Source organism: Prinia subflava, chromosome 19 (genome assembly GCF_021018805.1).
Source record: "Prinia subflava isolate CZ2003 ecotype Zambia chromosome 19, Cam_Psub_1.2, whole genome shotgun sequence".
In the NCBI taxonomy this organism is placed as follows: domain Eukaryota; kingdom Metazoa; phylum Chordata; class Aves; order Passeriformes; family Cisticolidae; genus Prinia; species Prinia subflava.
Genome location: NC_086265.1, coordinates 2,720,598 through 2,739,453, shown reverse-complemented (window position 1 = coordinate 2,739,453; position 18,856 = coordinate 2,720,598). Strand labels below are relative to the sequence as shown.

Below are 18,856 nucleotides of genomic sequence, written 5' to 3'. Positions count from 1 at the left end.
GCCTCAGGCCGTGGAGCTGCTGTGTGCTGGCCACTGTGGCAAAGGCAGGGCAAGGAGTGCTGCCCTCCCCTGCCCTGTGCTCATTGTTTATATAAGACAAATCCGTGGAGTTGTGCTGGGAGGGTGGCAAGTGGCAGTGCAGACATGGGGACAGGAGCTGTGAAGATTTTACCCAGTCTCATTACCAGGGCTGGTGTGTTTTAAAACTGCACTTTGAGCTGGAAATCCTGCAGCATCTCCTCACTAACATCGACCTGGAATTTATCTGGCTGTCTGCCATGTGCTAAATAAACCCCAAGCCATGTTGGAGGCTCCTTCTACCCCCTTGAATCCCAGCCCCTTTCTGGGAGGAACCCACAGGCCAGATTTTCTTCTGTGGAGGTTTTTAAGCGACCACTTTTGGAGCCCCTTGAAACTAGATACGAATGGGAATTCCTGCAAGGCCTCTCTAGCCTTGCTGGCTGCGACATCCTGGAGTGAAAACGTGGCTTGGATTGAGGATTGGTTGGTTGGTAAATTAGTACAAACCCAGCTAGCACGATCTGCTAAAGGGCAGGGAAGAGGTTTGGGTAGGCAAGAAATCTGACTGTTCCATACAGTGAGATGGAGATCTGCACCTCTGCTGTGTCCTGGTGGTGTCTGGAGGAAAGTCTGGTGTTGTGACTTCAGGCTTGTTCTTGTGCTTTCACCTTCCTGCTTTTGTGGGGTTTTTAGGGTTCTCAAATTCTGTGTTCAAGTGATGCCTTTTTATCACTCGCGTCTTTGCAGTGTCCTGGCACTTAAACTGTTGTCCTCAGAATTAGGACTTGGCTCGTATTACTGTGGCAGAAGCAGGAGTTGTCTTTCAGCTGGAAAAGTACAGAGTTTGATTTTTCCTTGAAAGCATTTAAAAACAGCAATCTCACGGTGTCTTAGCTGTTGTTTGCCTCAAACTTAATCGTGTTGCTTCCCAGTAGGAAGGAGTCAGGTGCTCACACAGAATCTTCCATGTGCTGTTGTCCAAGGGAGCTGCCAAGGTTGTTGTGCATGTTTTGGTTTAACATGTTCCTGCTGATATCCAGCCTTTGGTTCGTGTCTCGCCTCCCTTCCCAGCTGAAGGAGACTCTGATAGAATGGAGGAGTGATTCATGCTGAGGAAGAAAATTATCTCTTATCTAGGTTGCCTCTAAGCCAGTCCTGCATGAGCCGACTTTATCCTTGAGAGGCTGGAAAGTTGGTCTAGAAGGTAAATATTTATTCTTTAGAGTGTCTGACATTGATCTGAAATCCAGGCGGCCGCTGCGGTTGCGGATGGGAAGGAAGCTGTGCTCACACAGCACGGTGAGGTTCAACCTGCTCACGGAACAAAATCTGTTCCTGAGGATGGAATTAAAAACTTTGCAGAAATCTCTGCAACCTCATGGACTAAGCAGTGTTTTCTCCCACCTCAGTAATGATAGCCACTCTGTAGGTGAGGGAGCTTAAGGGGTCTGGCTCCTGACTTCTTCACTTTCCCAGCACTGAGATTCCTGGGATGGAGGTTAAAATATCAGCACTTCTCTGCAGCTTAGAGAAAGCCACTGGGGCTTTGCTAAGTCAGCTGGGAGGAAGATCAAGTACGCTGCAGTGTGGCTTCTCTTCAGGGCTGTACAGCAGGACACTGGGGGAAGCTCTTGTACAACCAAGTGCAATGTTTCCGCATCTTTTCTTTTAAAAACTGGTGGAATTCTCTGTGGCTCCTTGTAGGCAAGCTGCTCCTGCATGGGTGATGGCCCAGAATTCACCAGGAACAGAAAGTGAAACTGGGTGGTCTGTTGGTCATATTCTGAGATGTGCAGAAAATGGGAGAGTTGTATAAATGCTAAACCAGATGGACTTTGCAGTCCTGTTGTTGTCCTCTTCATGGAGAAAGCTGTCAAGGGTCAGTATGAGCCAAGCCAATTCTTGCCTAATTAGTCTCATACAATTACATGATGTTTAGTGATGTTTGGCTTGACCTGTAAGTTCTTGTGTATAACAAGGGAGTTTCTGATGAGAACATGAAATTTGGATGTCCAGAGTGAATATGTTGCAGTTAATCTAATCATTGCAAATCTTTTCATGCTCCTTTAGTTTCTTTCTTAAAGGTCATTGAAAACTAGACCTGGGATGCCCTTTTTAGCCTGTGCACATCATCAGTTGGTGTTCTATTTTTGAGCACCTGCTAGTGTTGGATAGGAGGGGAGCTACCTTGGAAGGGTTTTGTAGCATTTGTGTTTTATTTCCTACTTTATTGTTTGGCAGTAGTTCATACTCTCCTGATTTTTTAAGGATATGACTGGGGCCTACATCCATTGGCTGAATGTTTCTCTGCTGTACCTAACCACCAAATGACTTTTGCTGTTCCTTGGATTCAGCAGGGGAAGTCCTTCTGGATTAACCTGAGCACAAATCTGAGATATCTCTAGCCCAGACCTGAGTACTGGCACAGATCATCTGTTGACCTAAGCCAAGCATCTCGCTTGGACTTGATCTTGTGTTGAGCTGTGCCTAAGTGTCTTCTCCCTGCCCTCCTGTTCAGATGGGCTTGCTCTGGCTTTGGGATCTCCCATTTGTGTCCTGGCTTCTGTATCTTTTTCCAACACCTCCTTTCTTGGAAGAACGATGGAACTCCTCTATGTCTAAGAGTGATGGTATAAACCGAGCGTTCCCTGTGCGTGCACCATTCCGATAACACCAATAAACGCTGTTTCCCCCCGAGCTGAGCAGGGAGGGGGCCGTGAGCTGACCCTGTGTGTGTGTGTCTCTTCCAGAACAGGGCAGTGGGGCGGCCCAAGGGGAAGCTGGGCGCTGCCTCTGCGGTGAAGCTCGCGGCCAACCGGAGCACGGCGGGCGCGCGGCGGCGCAGGACGCGATGCCGCAAGTGCGAGGCGTGTCTGCGGACAGAGTGCGGCGAGTGCCACTTCTGCAAGGACATGAAGAAGTTCGGGGGCCCCGGCAGGATGAAGCAGTCCTGCATCATGAGGCAGTGCATAGCTGTAAGTGTGCCTGGGCCTGCAGCTCCTCTGCAGAGTCCTTTCCTCCCGCCGTGTCTCCTGGGGGACCGGGTGCGGGGTTGGGAGCTCTGCTCTGAGTTGTCTCTGAAGTGCATCACAAAAGTGTAATCCCTGCCCTCCCAGCTCAGATCCCTTCTTTCCCTGTGCTTCTCAGCCTCCCCAAATCTTAAACCAGAATGCCACTAAAACGTAACAGGACAGCTTTCCTTCTGGCAGTACAGAAGTGGAGATTGTCAGTACATCAAAAATCAGCGCTCAAATAACCCTCAACTCTGGGATTTGGGGGAAAAGGGGAGAGTGGGAAGTTCTGATTCAAAGGATGAAGAGGTGTGTTTGGTTTGGATGTTGGAATTTCCTGAGAACAGCTGGCCTGCAGTCACCTTTGCCATGTTACCCACATAAATCAGGATGTGAGAAATCCTTGACTGGCAGCCTCCAAGATTTTGGTGTTGATGACCCCAGCTCCAGGCTCCCCAGGATCTGAATTTCAGTTTGTTTGTTGTTAGTTAGGCACAGAGCAGAGGGTCGGATCTGGACAAGGCAGAGCCATCAAATGCAGGGTCTTGTCTTCCTCAGGGACTGGAAATGGCTGTCAGGGAAGAGCATCAGAGCAGGGCAAGCAGGCAGGCTGTTTCCTGGGCTCCTGTGATACATTACTTGGGAGCTTCTTGAGTCACAAGTGATAGCTTTCTATTTAACAAATATTGACAGATTAATCTTCCATTAAGTTGTTCAAGCAGCTTTTGAATCTGTAGCTGCCATGCTGACTTGTGGAGCTTCTTCTCAGGTCTCATGTCTGCAGTAACTCTGTTCAAGGCTAAAAATCAGCTTTAGTTTTTATTTTAATTCTTTAGAAGATCTTGTTTATGCTGTTGTTATGGGTTTGGTTTTCTTTTGTTGTTGTTTTTTTAAGGAAAGGAATGTTGTTTATTCATAACTGAAATAGCACCCTATCTATACTGATTTCTCTCATTACAGTTGCCTTCACTTAGTATTTGGGGCTTTTTCTTTTAATTCTTAGGAGATGGCCAAAGTGGAGGGATTAAATGACTCCACCTGACACTGATAAAAAACCGATAAGCACTTAAGGTTTCCAGCAGTTGCTCCTGGTAGCTCACTCCATGTCCTGTGCCAGGCTCTGCACTGTTCCTGACACAGAGGATTGGGTTCAGCACTGCTGGATCTTTCAGTAAAGTACACGGAATATCCACCTTTCTGCAGAGTGCTTTTGCAGCTCAAGTGTCTTTTCTTTGAACACTTGATTTCCTGGAGTGTGGCATGAATTGAACAGCATGGATGAAGAATTTATTATTCTCCAGGGGCAAGAAATAGTGAAATCATGCTGCCTTTTTAGTGGAAGGATTAAATTAGGGCTGCAGTGTGCTTTCTCATCCTCACTGATGAAGGAAACTTTCATACTAAGCTGTTTCACTCTCTCTAACACAGGCTGAGCCTTTTAGAGATGATCTGGGTTCTTTTCTAGCTGAGTGGAGTCATCCTCTGTCTTCCAGTGAAGATTTGTTTATCTTCTTGGTGCCTGGAGTTTTACTTTCAGTTAGGACAGAGGTAGCCAGGGGTCTCTAATTTCCTGTCCCACCCTCGCATGCACTGACAGGGACTTCTCTGCACTTTCTAGGTTAGTGCAAGTATCAGGGAGATTATTACAAACTCTTAAAGCAGCAAAAGCCCAGAAAATTAAACAGTTGAAATGTTGTAACGTTCAAGGTGCTTTACATTTCTGTAAGCAATCCTGTTGGCTTTGCTCTTGTTCTCTGACAATTCAGCTGTAATATATTGTGGTACCTATCCAACAGCTTCCAGCCAAAAAAACCCTGCAAGAAGCTGTATGGAAGTAATGATCCCTACAGTTCTGGGATTGTGCTTGCCCTGCTTAATAACATTGACAATATTAACTAGACAGACTTTCATTAAGCTCAGAAGCCTTCAGAGAGCACAGGGTACTGCTGCTCAGAGAGCAGGAACCTCCTCTGCATCACCAGTTCCATCAGGAGGGGAAGCAGGAGAGCCTGGGACACTGCTGAGAGGACACCTTGTGACAGCCCAGCAGTGGGACAGAGGCCGTGGTGGCACAGAGGGGATTGCCTGGACACCCTTGCTCCCCCAAGAAAAACTGTAGTGCTGTTTGCAAAATGCTCTGTGCTCTGGTGCCTCACTACTGCTGGGCTTTCCCCTGCCTGAAACTTGCTGAAGGATGCGCTGCTGGTGCCAGAATTTGGGTTGGTGTGCAGGTGTTCTCCTAGGGATTCATTCACTCCATCCACAAGAGATCCTTGCTGGGAAAAGCCCATCTCTGCCCCTGGCTGTGTAACAGTGCAGGACTGGCAGCCTGATCGATTGCACTTCCCTTTGTGGGCAGCTTAGGATCTTCCTTTTCTTTTTTGTAATGAGCTTTATACCTTATTACTGCAAACCAGAATTTTGTTAATCATTAGCAAAAAGATGGCTTTTTAATTAGAGTGGCATTCAGTGCTTTGACATGGGTGACAGATATGTGAGATGCTGCAGTTCCCTTTCTGCCTCAGCAAAGGAAAAAATCTGTGTGATCTCACTTGTGACACTTGCAGGAGAGAATCCTCATTCTAAGTAAGCAGAGCTTTTGGCAGTGCTCAGGTGGGGAGCAGGGCCCCAAATAATGGACTGCCAGTCAGGAAAAGGTCTGTTCTTGGTTCTGTTGTGGGCTTGCTGTGAGACCTGGATCAGGTCCCATAACATCTGTCTGCCCTGCCTGTAAAATAGGGGAGCTGCCAAATTGCTACTCAGATTGTGCAGCCTAATGGATGTGAATAGTGATATTCTAGGTTGCTTCTTTCCCCTCCCATTGTACACTGGTGAAGTGACTTGCATGCCAATGTCTGTGTCAGCTCACAGACTCAAGGAATCCACCAAAAATGCATTTTCATCCATCCCAGTGGTGTTCCCTGAACCTGTATTGCTACAGGGAGGGCACCTTGGTGAAATGTGTCCTGTGGAGCTTGGTCTGGTACCCAGCCCTAATTTGTTATCAGGTTCTTTTTTTTTCCCCTGTCAATTTGCACAACTAATCCCTACTTGTCTCCTCTTTGAAATGAGGATACTGTAAATGCACCTTGAGCTTGTGTTCCCATGTCTGCCATGTCTTGATCAGTTCTTTCTGATCCATGAACAGCCGGTGCTGCCTCATACTGCCGTGTGTCTGGTGTGTGGAGAGGCTGGGAAAGAGGACACTGTGGAAGAGGAGGAGAGCAAGTTTAATCTCATGCTAATGGAATGCTCCATTTGTAATGAAATCATACACCCAGGATGCCTTAAGGTGAGTACAAGGATGTGATACATGTTGGAAACAAAAGCTGAATTAGTTATCACCTTAATGTAAAAGTGGTGCACAGAAATTGGGAAGCTTTTAGGTTTTTGTGTTTGGACAGATGGGTAAGCGAGCAGAGAGCTGGTGTGAGGAGCAGGGTGAGATCTGTGGCACGCACATTCCCCGGGAGCAGGGAGCTGGCTTTGGACATGCCCTGAGTGTGTGTGCATGCAGAGATGCTGTGGGGTTGTTTCTGTCTCTTTGCCCCTTGTTTCAGGTGGGATGGGGAAGGCAGAGCAGTCTGTACTGCAGGGGGAGATGTTCCCATGTCCATGTCAGTGGTTTCTTGCCGAGTCCCACGAAGCACAGAGGAGCAGTTGGCTGCTGATGTAGGTCCAGATGTGCCCTAGGGTGGCAGCTGGCTCTGAAGATGTCAGGAGCAAATGCTGGAGCAGGAGTGCAGCTCTGGAGAGCAGCCTGAGCGAGTGTCAGGCTGCAGGAGTGCTCACCCTTGGCTGGCTGGAGTCCTGTGAGCAGCTGTATTCTTTGCTGGTAACAGAAGTGTCATTTTGGGCATATCTTCCTGCATTAGCCTTTAGAAGCTGCCTTTCTCCAGAGCTGGTTGCTTTCAGCTGATCAGCCATTTCCTGTTGCTGCTTTGTTTATGGTTAGAGAGATTTGGCAAAGCAAATGTGTTCTGACACACCATGGCCCAGCAAGCAGCGTTTGGGCCCTGTGGGATGTCTGGGAGGAGAGGTGTGTGTGCTCCTCATGCAGGCCTGGGGGAAAGCTCTCCTGGCCTTTCCTTTCTCCTGAGCTGTACCTGCACCAAGCTCTGCGCTGTCATTTATTAGAGCACAACAAACCAGAGCTCTGCCTTCTCCCTGATTCATGGAGCTGGTGCTCAGTTCCTGCCACAGATGGGCTCTGGAAAGGAGCTTGGCTTGTTTGGCTCTGCTTAAAACAAAACTTTGGGGCTGATGAAGCAGAGGAAGGAGCTGCTCATTTTCAGAGGTAGCTAAACTTTGGCTGCTTTGCTGTTCCAGCCCTTGCTGGGAATGCCCTGTGCACCCCCATTTCTTCCTTTGCAGTGTCAGTGTCACCTCAGGGCTGAGGGCAGAGGACAGTTGTTGTCTAGTGGCAGCTCAGGTATGATTTCCTCTCCCCATACATTTGGGACTAGTACAGGATGTGGGTCAGATCTGTGAAGTCAGGCAGGGGCTGTTTGTTCTCTTACACATGCGTGGTGTGTTCTGAGTGTTCTTTTGGTAACTAGGAGCAGCGTTGCTTTGGGTGTTCTGACAATTAAGCACTGGGAGATTTACTGTGTGCTCTGTGTATCTTATATTTTGATTTCTCAGTGCTTCTGCTGAGCTGAAATGGTGGGTAAATGGTAACTGGTGCTGTTTATTTCCTGAGGCAAGAGAGCACTGGTAGAATTTCAGAGTCATCATGGAAGGTGAGATGAGAATTGCTCAGGGGAACAGCACAAGGAAAAGGGAACCTCTTCCTTGGATCCGTCCTTGCTCTTTATTCCCAGGTTCCATGATTTCCTGCAAGACAGAACCTCTTGCCATGTTTACATGTTGCTCAAGCCCTTGAGCCCTGAGCATGGAGCCCATAAATAGCCTCTGGTACAGGCCTGGGGCAGCTGCTTCCGCTGCCCACCAGGGAAAGTCCCTTCCTGTCCCACTTGGGAAACAGCACCATGTGAACTGCTGGCCATCCCCAGCTGATGTCTGCCAAATGTACTGCTGGGGGAGACTGGAATAAACTGCATCAGTGAAGGGCAGATGTCCTTCCTTGGCTTATTCTCATGTGGAGTGAATTCTCTCCAAAACGCCTCTCACAGCTTGTGGAGTACTTGAGTGCATGCAGGGGTGATTTATTCTCAGGGCAGGTTGGTTGTGGTTTGAAGTCCATCCTCTTGCAGCTCCCTGGTTCGGCTGTACGTGTTCTGGGGGCTTTTCTCCATGGGAACAGCAGCGCCAGAGGGACCTCTCTGAGCAGTTAAATTTGGGATGGCTCAGGTGTGTCTGTGCCCTGTGTGTGTGTCAGCCTTGGGGGGTTCTGTGGGGGCCCTGGGCACCAGAGCAGCTGCAGGGCTGGCGTTGGAGCTGTGCTGGGGACAGCCAGGATGTTCCATGTGCTCAGAAGTGTCACAGGAGCTTCCTGACATCCTTCTTTCCTTGAAAATACCACACCAACAACAAATGCTTGTTCTGCTGAACGGGTTTCTTATGAAAATGATCTTGGTGAGAGTTTCGCAAGCGCAGCGCTGCTTCCAGAAGGAGCTCATGAGATTTTGGGATGAACACTGCCTTTCATTGTTACCCAGCGTTTGAGTTGAACCAAGAGTGGTGAATTTTTCTTGCTTCATCTCAGATTGCTGGTATTGCAGGCTAGCATGTCTGAGTGCAGCATCTGATGCTGTTTCCTTAGAGAGAAAGGGTTCCTTTCTCCACGAGGAGCCTGTTCTTTCCCATCTCAGCTGAATGTGGTGATAAGAATGGAAGTGAATGTTTAGGTGCCTTGTCAAAGCAGCAGGGATACAAAGGCCTTTTCCAGCACAGCTTCAGCCCAGGTGTGTCCCACTGCTGCATCACTCTGGGCCCTGCCAGAATTCGTGGCTCTCCCTCAGGGATCAGATCAGATCCTGGGGTCTCCACATTCCAGCACAGGATCTCGTGCTCAGGTCTGAGTGTCTGCCCTGCTGCAGGTGGGTTTGTGACGCCTCACGCTGAGCTCAGACACCCACCTGCTGTTTGCAGCAAACACAACTGGCTCCCACCCAGCCTGAAAGGCTTGGGACACATTCAGTGGCAGGTTTGTGTGTGTCTAATTAGTTTGCTTACAGTTCCTCACATCTGTTCAGTTCCTTAAACTTCGCAGAAGGGACAGAGCTGTAATGCTTTCCCTTCAGCAGCACTTGTTCTATATTCAGTGCGGGAAATAACTTGTTCCCAACTTGGGCTCGGGCCAGGAATTGTTCCCCTGAGGCAGAGATGTATACAACAACTCCTGGAGTATCTTACACCTACCATGGGAAAGAAGGTTCAAAGGCACACAGTTGTGATAAAACCAGTATTTAAATTCTGCCCACTTCATTTACTTATTTATTAACTCCAGGAGTCTTGCTGAGAGACTGACATGTCATCACTCTCACTGGATGGTGAAACTAGAATGGCTGCTGTCTGGCTCAGGGACTTGAGGAAGCAGTTCCTAAATCCAAGGGCTTGCTCCTGCACAGCCACTGCCTTTTCCCTGTGCTGGGAGGAGAGGAGGAAATGTTTCAGAAACATGAAAAATCTGCAGATCCCTGCCCGTGCTTGTTCCTGTCTCCTGCAGCCACACTGCTGCTGCCAGTGCCCAGCTGTTAGTCTGGACAGCAGCATGTTTTTGTTGTCTACAATAGTAATAAATCAATATTTTTCTTCTTTTTTTCTCCAAGGTTTTTGTTTGTGAATATGTAATGAAAGCCTTGAGTGGGAATGTGCCATCAGTGAGTCTGTTTGTGTGGAGGGGGTATCTTAGCTCTGCTTTTCATTCACAGAAATGTCTTGTCTTTTCTGAAATGCCTGTTTGGAAAGCACTCCAGGCTCCTGTGTGAAAATCCAGAAATGAGGAGCATTCCAGCTGTGTAGGGCAGGATCGTGCTTTTGCTGGAGTGTAACAACACTGGGCATAAGTTTCTTTCAGAAAGCAAAATGTCAGCGTTGGAGGCAGTGAAGTCACCAGCCTTTCCCCCCTTGCCCTGACTGAGGCTCTGGGCTGTGAGGAGCCCTGGAAGGGGCTCTGTGTGCAGCCCTGTGAGCAAACAGGACCCTGCCTGTGCCGAGCTGCCTTGGCAGCCACCATCCCCTGGCACATGGGCTGAAGGGCTGCAGCCTGGGACTGCGAGTTCTGATCCTGAAAGAAAAGTATTTTAAGGAACACTTGATTACAGTGCAGGGTGCTGTGCTGCTAAAAATGCCCTTGGGATTAATGTATGTGAGAACCCTGCCTGTGGAGGGATCAGGCTCCTCTCCAGGGGGGCCACAGGACTGAGATTGCAAACCTGAGGTGTGGGAGGACGTTTGGACATGGTGCAGTGGAGCCCTGGGTCTGGGGGTTGCTTGGGCCCTCGAGGTGTTTTCTGTTGTTCCAAGAGCAGAGAGTGTGAATTGGGATTGTCACTGGCCTTATGGAAAGCCCAGAGCTGAGCCCTTTGTCAGATGTGTTCAGCCAGCATCCCTTCCTCCTGAGGGGTGCCTGTGCAGCACCCAAGGGTTCCTCAGCAAGCAGGGTGGGAGGCTGCAGTGCGTCCCAGAGAGCGAGGAGCTGCCTTGGAGTGATCAAGGAGCTGCCTTGGAGTGATCAAGGAGCTGCCTTGGAGTGATCAAGGAGCTGCCTTGGAGTGATCAAGGAGCTGCCCTGCAGTGCTCATCCCCTCCCTGCAGCACATTGTGGATGTTGTGTCTCCGCAGGTGAAGGAATCGGATGGTGTGGTGAACGACGAGCTGCCCAACTGCTGGGAGTGTCCAAAGTGCAACCACGCAGGGAAAACTGGAAAAGTGAGTTTAATGGGAATAAGTGGTGTTGGAATAAGATACAAAATCTGAAGCATTCCCTCTGGCTTGTAGATAGACTTTAGCCCAATACCAGCTTTTGGGTTTGTGCTCAATGCAGGTTTTGTTTCTAATTACCTGTGGGGGGGTTGGAATGAGGTGATCTTTAGGGTCCCCACCAACCCAAACCATTCCAGGGTTGTGTGGTTCATTTCATGGTGGTTCTGTGAGCTGAAGGAGACAAGCTCACAGCCTTCTGTTCTTCAATAATTTTTGTATAGTTGTACCAACACTTCATCCAGCACCCGGGGAATATTTAGGTTAGTTCTGTGCTCTGCTGCACGTTAATTCTGACAATGAAAATTCCTGAAATTAAAAATTCACAAGCAATTATGCAAAACCTGGAGTGCCTCTTGGAATTAGTGAAACATTATTTCTTTGCAGAGCCAGACAGACACTTGCAAGTGTGTAGTTAGAAAAACAACCTCAGGAAAATTAAAACCTTTTAACTCCTTGCTAATCATTTTATGAGTTAAAAAGTGACCAACTCACCAGCGTTGGGGTGCTGGTGGCAACGTGAAGAGCTGGGAGATGCACAAGGTATAAAGTTGGTTTGTGTTTTGTGTCTCTCTGGCTTACAAGCAAAAGCGCGGACCAGGATTTAAATACGCGTCAAATCTCCCGGGCTCGCTGCTGAAGGAGCAGAAAATCAACAGAGACAACAAGGAAGTGCCAGATGCTGCCAAACGGAAAGGGGACTGCGAGGAGACCCCCAGGCGGAAATCGGAGGAACATTCCAAAAAGGCTCCGGTGGACTCCATCCTGAGGAGAAAGTCTGAGGAGGTGCATCTGTGGAGGAAGCGGAAATTCGAGAAATCCCAGGAACCCACCATGAGGAAGCGGGTAAGGCACAACCCCTGCCTGGGCTGGGCTCTCTGCTCTCCTGGCTCACAGCTCAGCCCCAAATCCCCGCTGTTCCCAGAGGAACTGCGATGTTTCACGTTCTGGTAAAAGCTGCTGGTCTGACAGGACAGTGGCTCCAACAGGGCCACGCAGGTTGATGTTCAGAGGCTGAAAGCACTGGGCTGTGGCTGTTGTTTTATTCAAGGTACTGGAAAACCCACTCTAACTGAAAAGTCTTTACAAGGTGCTCAGAGTAGGAATAAGGTGAAAATGAATTTTTCATGGAGGCCTTTTCATGTCTCTCCACGTGGTGGCGCCTGGCAGCTGTTTTGGGGCTGATTTGGGGCTGTGCCACCCTGGGAAGCCTCTGGAAAGGACAGCTTGGGGCTCCTGCAGAGAGCAGGATAGTTTAACTGCACCATCTGGGTTTATATTTTCTTTTCTGGTGTCCCATATTACAGTATTAAAATACAGCAGCCAGTTGTGTTTGATGACCCAGGGAATAGAAGTCTGTTCCAATACTGATGTTTGGCCCTCCCTGTGTGGTTGAACATTGCCCCTGTGCCACAGCACATCCTGGAGTCCCTGCTCCCCCCAAGGAGCCAGGGGTGTCCTGGCCCACTGCTGGCCTGGCATGATCACAGGATTCCAGTGCAGCCACCAGTGCCCTGTGTGAGGGCTGCTGGGAGCTGCACTGGGCTGGTGTAGTGATGCTTTTATTCTAACCTGTCATTAACTTAGTGTGACTTCTCCCTTTATAATATGCTAATTTAAAGGCAGGGTGATCAACTTTCTCCACCGTGTGCCGCGGGCTGAAACTTGGGAACACAGCCCCTGCCCTGATCCAATCAGATCATTGGGAAAGCAAAGGAACGGGCCCTGTGACACAACAGGAGTGCTCACAGCAGTTCCCTCTCCTTGCCAGTCCAGATCTCCTTACTGGAGCTATTTCATTTTAACATCTGGTGACTTCTTTCTTGCTCATGGTGATCACAGCAGGCTTGAAGCCTTCTCGGGCCTTGGTTTGTGTCTCTCAGAGCTGGGTGGGTGCGGGGGAGCGAGCACAGAGCAGGGACTGGGGCAGGAGGAGGGCGCAGTCCTGGGGTGTCACATTCCCTGTTCTGGAGGGGATGGCCAGGGTTTGGCTGGGTGTAAAGGAGCATCTAAAGGAGGCTGTGGGTATCCTGCAGCCGGGATGGCAGCTGCAATTCCAGAGGTTTAGGGAACGACTCTTCTGGCCATGGCATGAAGGCACTGGGGCAGTGTTTGCTGTGGGTGCCCAGTGGATGTGGCCGGAGCCTGGGTTCTTGCAGCCCCTGGGGCCAAAGCTGTCCATGGTGTGCTGCTGATTTTCTGCATGTAAATGATCCACTCAGAGATGGGCAAGGCCCTGGAGTGTGCAGGAATGTGCCCAGTGAATCAGTACATTTATCACTGCTGCAGTCCAGTGAGCCAGTGGCTGGACTGCTCATCCCTGCTGGCTCTTGGACTCGGTACCTTTGGCTGCTGGCTGTGCCCTGGTGGCCGGGCTGGTGGCCGGGCTGGTGCCGGGGCTGGTGGCCGGGCTGGTGGCCGGGCTGGGTGGGGCCCGGCGCTGGCAGGGCCCGGGCAGGGCTCCTGTGTGGAGCACCCGCGTGGGAAGCGCTGCTGGAAGCGCTGCTGGGCTCCCACAGTCAGCCCGTGTCTGTCCTTGCAGCGGCGGTCGTGGAAGGCCCCGGATGACAGAACTGCCATGATCAAACCCCTGCGGCGCCTCAAGCAGGAGCCCGAGGATGAGCTGCCGGAAGCTCCCCCCAGGTCCAAGGATAGTGACCAGTCTCGGTCCAGCTCGCCCACAGCAGGGCCCAGCACGGAGGGCGCCGAGCCCAGGGACAAGAAGAAGTTCAAGATGAGGAGGAAAAGGCGGCTTCCCAATAAGGAACTGAGCAAGGAGCTCAGCAAAGAGCTTAACCAGGAGATCCAAAAAACCGAGAACAGCCTTGCCAATGAGAACCACCAACCCATCAAATCTGAGCCGGAGAGCGAGAACGAGGAACCCAAGCGCGCGTTGAACAACAGCGAGAGACTCCATAGGTTCAGCAAAGGGTTGAACGGGACTCCCCGGGAGCTGAGGCACCACCAGCTCATGCCCAGCCTGCGCAGCACCCCCCGGGGAATCGCCCGGCCCCCGCCCTCGCTGTCGCCCCCCAAGTGCATCCAGATGGAGCGGCACGTCATCCGGCCACCTCCCATCAGCCCCCCTCCGGACTCGCTGCCCCTGGATGACGGGGCAGCCCACGTGATGCAGAGGGAAGTGTGGATGGCTGTCTTTAGCTACCTCAGTCATAGAGACTTGTGCATCTGTATGAGAGTGTGCAAGACCTGGAACAGATGGTAAGGAGGGCGGGACACCAGGCCTGGCGGGATGGGCGTGGAAGGGCAGCGGGGATGGAGGCACCGGTGTCTGCAGGAGAGGGGTGAGGGCTGTCCCTGGGGCTCTGGTGATCCAGGCAGAAAGGGTGACCAGCAGCAGTGGCGGCTCTCCCGTTGCTTTCTCAGAAACAGCAGTTCCCAGCATTTCTGGTGGAGCTGTGTGTGTCAGCCTCGGCGTCAGCCTGCCGGGCTGGCAGCAGCCTGTGCTGGAGTCAGACCCCGCCGTGTTCCTGCTGCTGGAACAGCCAGGCTGCCTCAGTCCTGGTGTCGTTCTGCCCCAGGACTCCCTGCCTGCCAGCATTTGTGCAGCTTTAAATACCTGCTGAGACAGGGAGCATCCCCCGTGTGCTCCTCACAGGGGCTGTGCTGATTGTCCCTGTGCAGGGGACGTGCACAGGCAGCCCCTTCCCCGTTCCTGTGCCAGCAGAGCACGTTCTGGAGGAATCCTCTGTTGCTGCTGTTTGCTCACAGCGTGTCCCCTGTGCTCGTGTGGCCCTGACACAGCTGTGGCTGCACAGCAGCAGCTTCAGTGCAGATTTACAGGTTTCAGTGACCCCTCAGTGAAGCCTTGTGGCCCTGGTGACTCCTGTCCCGGGCTCGTGCTGTGCACAAGGACAGACAGACAGACGGAACAGGCTCCTTTCCAGCACAGCCTGCTGACAAATCATGCACAAAGTAGCGAGGCTGCTAATTGAGTGCGAGGTGATGTGTGTGGAGTGTCTCCTCCGTGGGCTGCCTGGTGTCACTGAAACCTGCTAAATGCATTTTCTACTTAAATACAGAATTTGCTAATAAAAAATGAAAATGCTGACTCCTGCACACTCATCAGGGCTTGGTGTTGTTGCCCTTAGAGAACCATAAACAGCAAAAAGACACATAATCCACAGGGATAACACAAAACGGGAGAGGGAGGAGCTGTTTTCCCAAATCCACTGGGTTTAACGAAGGAAAACACAGAGGAAATGGGGATATTACTTAAATCAGACTTCATAGTCAAAATGTAAGGAAGGAGTGATGAGTTGTCTGCAGGCTATAAAATGGATTTTAGTAAGTGCTAGGATGACATCAAATGGGATCCAAAGTTGTTGACACTTGTAATTCTGTGGAAATAATTCCATGCTTTATTGCAGGATATATTTGATGGAGAAACTTGAAACTTACGTAACGTTGTGTGAGGTTGTGTTTATCTTTGCAATACTTGGCCTTATTTTTGCAATTTTCAGTTAAATGCTGTAGTTTTTCCTACTGTTTAATGACATCTTTTAAAGCCTTACCAGAATCCAAACAAGTGCCAAATTAAGTGTTGTTGGCTTTTTTTCTTTTTGGGTAGGTGCTGTGACAAAAGATTATGGACCAAAATAGATTTAAACCATTGTAAATCCATCACTCCACTTATGCTTAGTGGCATTATTAGGAGACAGCCTGTAACCCTTGATCTTAGCTGGACAAATATATCTAAAAAGCAGCTGAGTTGGCTTATCAACAGACTGCCAGGTAAGAGATGTGTTTTCATCACCAAATCACAAACCAGTCTGTATAACAAACCAGTCTGTATCTAAACTGCAACCTCTGGGGACTGGGGTGGCCTAGAAGAGGAGAAGACTCTACCAGGGGGGCTGGAGATGTGTAAAAATGAAGCATTAGCAGGTTAAAATGAACCAAAACTATTTTTTGTTACTACTTGACATGTTCAGTTAAAATAATTTGAGGCAGGTCTCACCCAGTAATGAGATGTAAATGAAATTCCTCAGCTGTGGAAAGGGCTGGGGGAAGGAGTGGAGTTCCAGGTGGTGGGACACAGGGAGGGCCCGTGGTCAGAGCAGCCTGGGGGCGCAGTGCAGGTCACGGGGATTGCCTGGGAAGGTCTCGGAGCTCCAACCTGTTCTGTATCTGCAGGTCTGCGGGACCTGCTGTTATCAGGGTGCTCATGGATAGCAGTGTCGGCACTTTGCAGCTCCAGCTGTCCCTTGCTGCGAACTCTGGACGTGCAGTGGGCGGAAGGGCTGAAAGACGCACAAATGAGAGACCTCCTGTCCCCGCCCACGGACAACCGGCCAGGTAAGGCGGGAGGAGCCCGGGAGCCCCCGGGGCCTCTTCTGTGCTTAGTCCCCCTTGGAGCAAACGGGCAGGAGCCCCCGGAGCCAAGCCCGGCGGGGCTGGGGCTGTGCTGCCCCTCGGGGAGCTCGAGGCAGTGACTTGCAACACTCCTGGCTGGGGCCCAGGGGTGACAGGGAGGTTCTCTGGCTGCTGAACCAACATCTGAGCCACTGTGCTGGTTTTCTGTCTGACTTTCTTCTCTTCAGGCTGCAATGGGTGTACTTTAGAGAGTATGGAAACACTTTCTTCCAGTTCAGGGAAGGAGCAGTTCTGTGGGTCATGCCACATTCTCCCGGATTTCAGCTCAGGTGAAATTTTGAGCAAATCAGATCTGCTTTCTGGCATGCACTGCACAGCCTACTGCTTATTCCCGACTCGTAATTCCGCTGGGCCCCTGCAGTTACTTTCATCCCTTTTGTTTTGAAGTCAGGAGGTGGCTTTGTCCACATGCCTGTTCCAAAGATAGACGAGCGTTCCTGCCGATGTTCCCTCCAAAGCTGCAGACAGGCAGAAGGTCTGAGGCTGACCCACGGCAGCGGTGTTGGTGTCCCGGTGCATCCACAGGGGCCTGCAGGCGTTGGCAGCGGGCGGGGCCGTGGCAGTGACGCGCTGCCTCCTTTGCAGGTCAGATCGACAACCGGAGCAAGCTGCGGAACATCGTGGAGCTGCGCCTGGCGGGGCTGGACATCACGGACGCGTCGCTGCGGCTCATCATCAGGCACATGCCCCTGCTGTCCAAACTCAACCTCAGTTACTGTAACCACGTGACAGATCAGTCTATCAACCTGCTGACCGCCGTCGGGACCACCACGCGGGACTCGCTCACGGAAATCAACTTATCAGGTAAGGGATGTGGGCACTGCCAGGGCATGGAGCTGTGAGGGGTTTGACAGCGCTGCCCTGCTGTGACTGCCTGGCAGCAGCTGCACGTGCTGTGGGTGGCAATGGCCCCGCAGCTGCCAGGAGCTGCTGTATCCCCGCTCATCCTCCCGGGGGATTGTGCAGCCTGCACATCGGGGCTGCCTGGCTGGATCCCGCGGGTTACACAACACCTGGGGATGGGGCTGGGGCTGGCGGGGATTCCTCTGCTGGAGAAAGTGTCAGTGCTCAGTTCCTCCCTCTGCTCTCCCCAGACTGCAATAAGGTCACTGACCAGTGCCTGTCTTACTTCAAACGTTGTGGGAACATCTGCCAGATCGACCTGAGGTACTGCAAGCAAGTGACGAAGGAGGGCTGTGAGCAGTTCATAGCGGAGATGTCCGTAAGTGTCCAGTTCGGGCAGGTGGAAGAAAAACTTCTGCAAAAACTGAGTTAGTTAAAGGACTCGTGTAAATACTGGGGCGAGGGGGGGAAGGGACTAAGAACACGTAGGGATTTTATTTTCAATTGGGAACTTGGAATATCAGAAAATGCCGCGATTGGATTTTACAACTCTTGTTGAGGAGAGAACAACGTGAAACTACCCATGTTGAGAATTTCAACTTGTGCCACTAATTCAGTCCACCTGGGATGTCCTGCACTGGCTCTTATGCAAATTCATAAGGCGACTGTTACCGATGATAATTGTTCACACCCTGGAAGAGGACTGAGCTCCAAGAAATACTGTTATTTAAAGTACCACGGCATGTGCTTGGTAGTGTAAATTTGATTTCTGCTTTTCATTTCTTAAAACAAGAAAAAAAAAAGTTGGTGTCATTTAAGTGGACCACGCACTGCATTTCTGCCTTCTTAACACGTTTTGTTTTGTTACATCTTACATTATGCAGAACTATTTTTGTACAAAAATTGTTTAAAAATTATTTATGCAATGTTTGAATGCATTACCAGTGTTTCGGTTTTGATTGCCAATTTTTATCTTTACTTATGGTAGGCGAGAACTTAACCTATACTTCGTAGGCAGTATCTATCTACAAACGTGCCCAGGTCAGGAAAAGTAGGTTCATACTTTCAACTTAAAGCATGTTTTAATGGAAGTTTATATCCTGCTTTGTATACTTCAGAAGTGACATAAGCATGTTGTGGAAATAAGGTGTAAATTATAGTTGAAGTAAAACACTTTTATCTGTATAGAAATCACCTTTTTCTCAAAATTTTAAAAAAATTCCAATTTCAGCTTTTGCACATAGGAGGGTTTCACTCTGTAGCATGAGCTCTTGTACTCAATATAAAATTAATTTATACAGTGAGTCCAGCAGTAGAATAAATGGTCAAACGTAGTCTCTCTTTCTTTGAAGTGTGAGTTGAGTTCTCATTTAAGGTTTATAACATGGTTATTTCCTGATTGTAAAATTCTGCATTCATAAGTGCCATTGTTGTATGGTGTTGTTTTCGTAGACCTTCCTGATGCAGTTTTACCTTTGTTGAATTTGTATAAACAATTGTACAAAAACAGGCGCTGGCTCTGCGCGTTTCTGTCGGGGCAGGGCGGGAGGGGCTGCAGGGGCTCTGAGCCTGTTCCAGGGCTGTTGTTCCATCCACAGCTCCGTTCCTCCAGCAGGGATCTGCCCAGCTCAGGCTCCAACACTGACACATCAAACCCCAGCACTGCCAGGGCTGGGTTAGGAAAGACACAGAGGCTGAGG

At 50.2% G+C, this 18,856-nt stretch overlaps 1 protein-coding gene across 4 annotated transcripts in view; it reads left to right on the top strand.

The window, feature by feature from the left end:
- The window catches only part of KDM2B (lysine demethylase 2B), a 104,001-nt gene extending 85,336 nt beyond the window's left edge, over positions 1–18,665 (top strand). For 3 of the 4 annotated variants that reach the window (XM_063415513.1, XM_063415515.1, XM_063415516.1), the window contains 9 exons: positions 2,772–2,996; positions 6,181–6,324; positions 10,782–10,869; positions 11,497–11,765; positions 13,462–14,138; positions 15,508–15,671; positions 16,074–16,235; positions 16,899–17,117; positions 17,408–18,665. In XM_063415513.1, the coding sequence (XP_063271583.1) occupies positions 2,772–2,996; positions 6,181–6,324; positions 10,782–10,869; positions 11,497–11,765; positions 13,462–14,138; positions 15,508–15,671; positions 16,074–16,235; positions 16,899–17,117; positions 17,408–17,589 (2,130 nt within the window). In that variant the 3' untranslated portion in view covers positions 17,590–18,665. The remainder of the gene's footprint in view (positions 1–2,771; positions 2,997–6,180; positions 6,325–10,781; positions 10,870–11,496; positions 11,766–13,461; positions 14,139–15,507; positions 15,672–16,073; positions 16,236–16,898; positions 17,118–17,407) is intronic. The other variant, XM_063415514.1, reaches the window with a different exon arrangement.
- Positions 18,666–18,856: the final 191 nt, after the last annotated feature.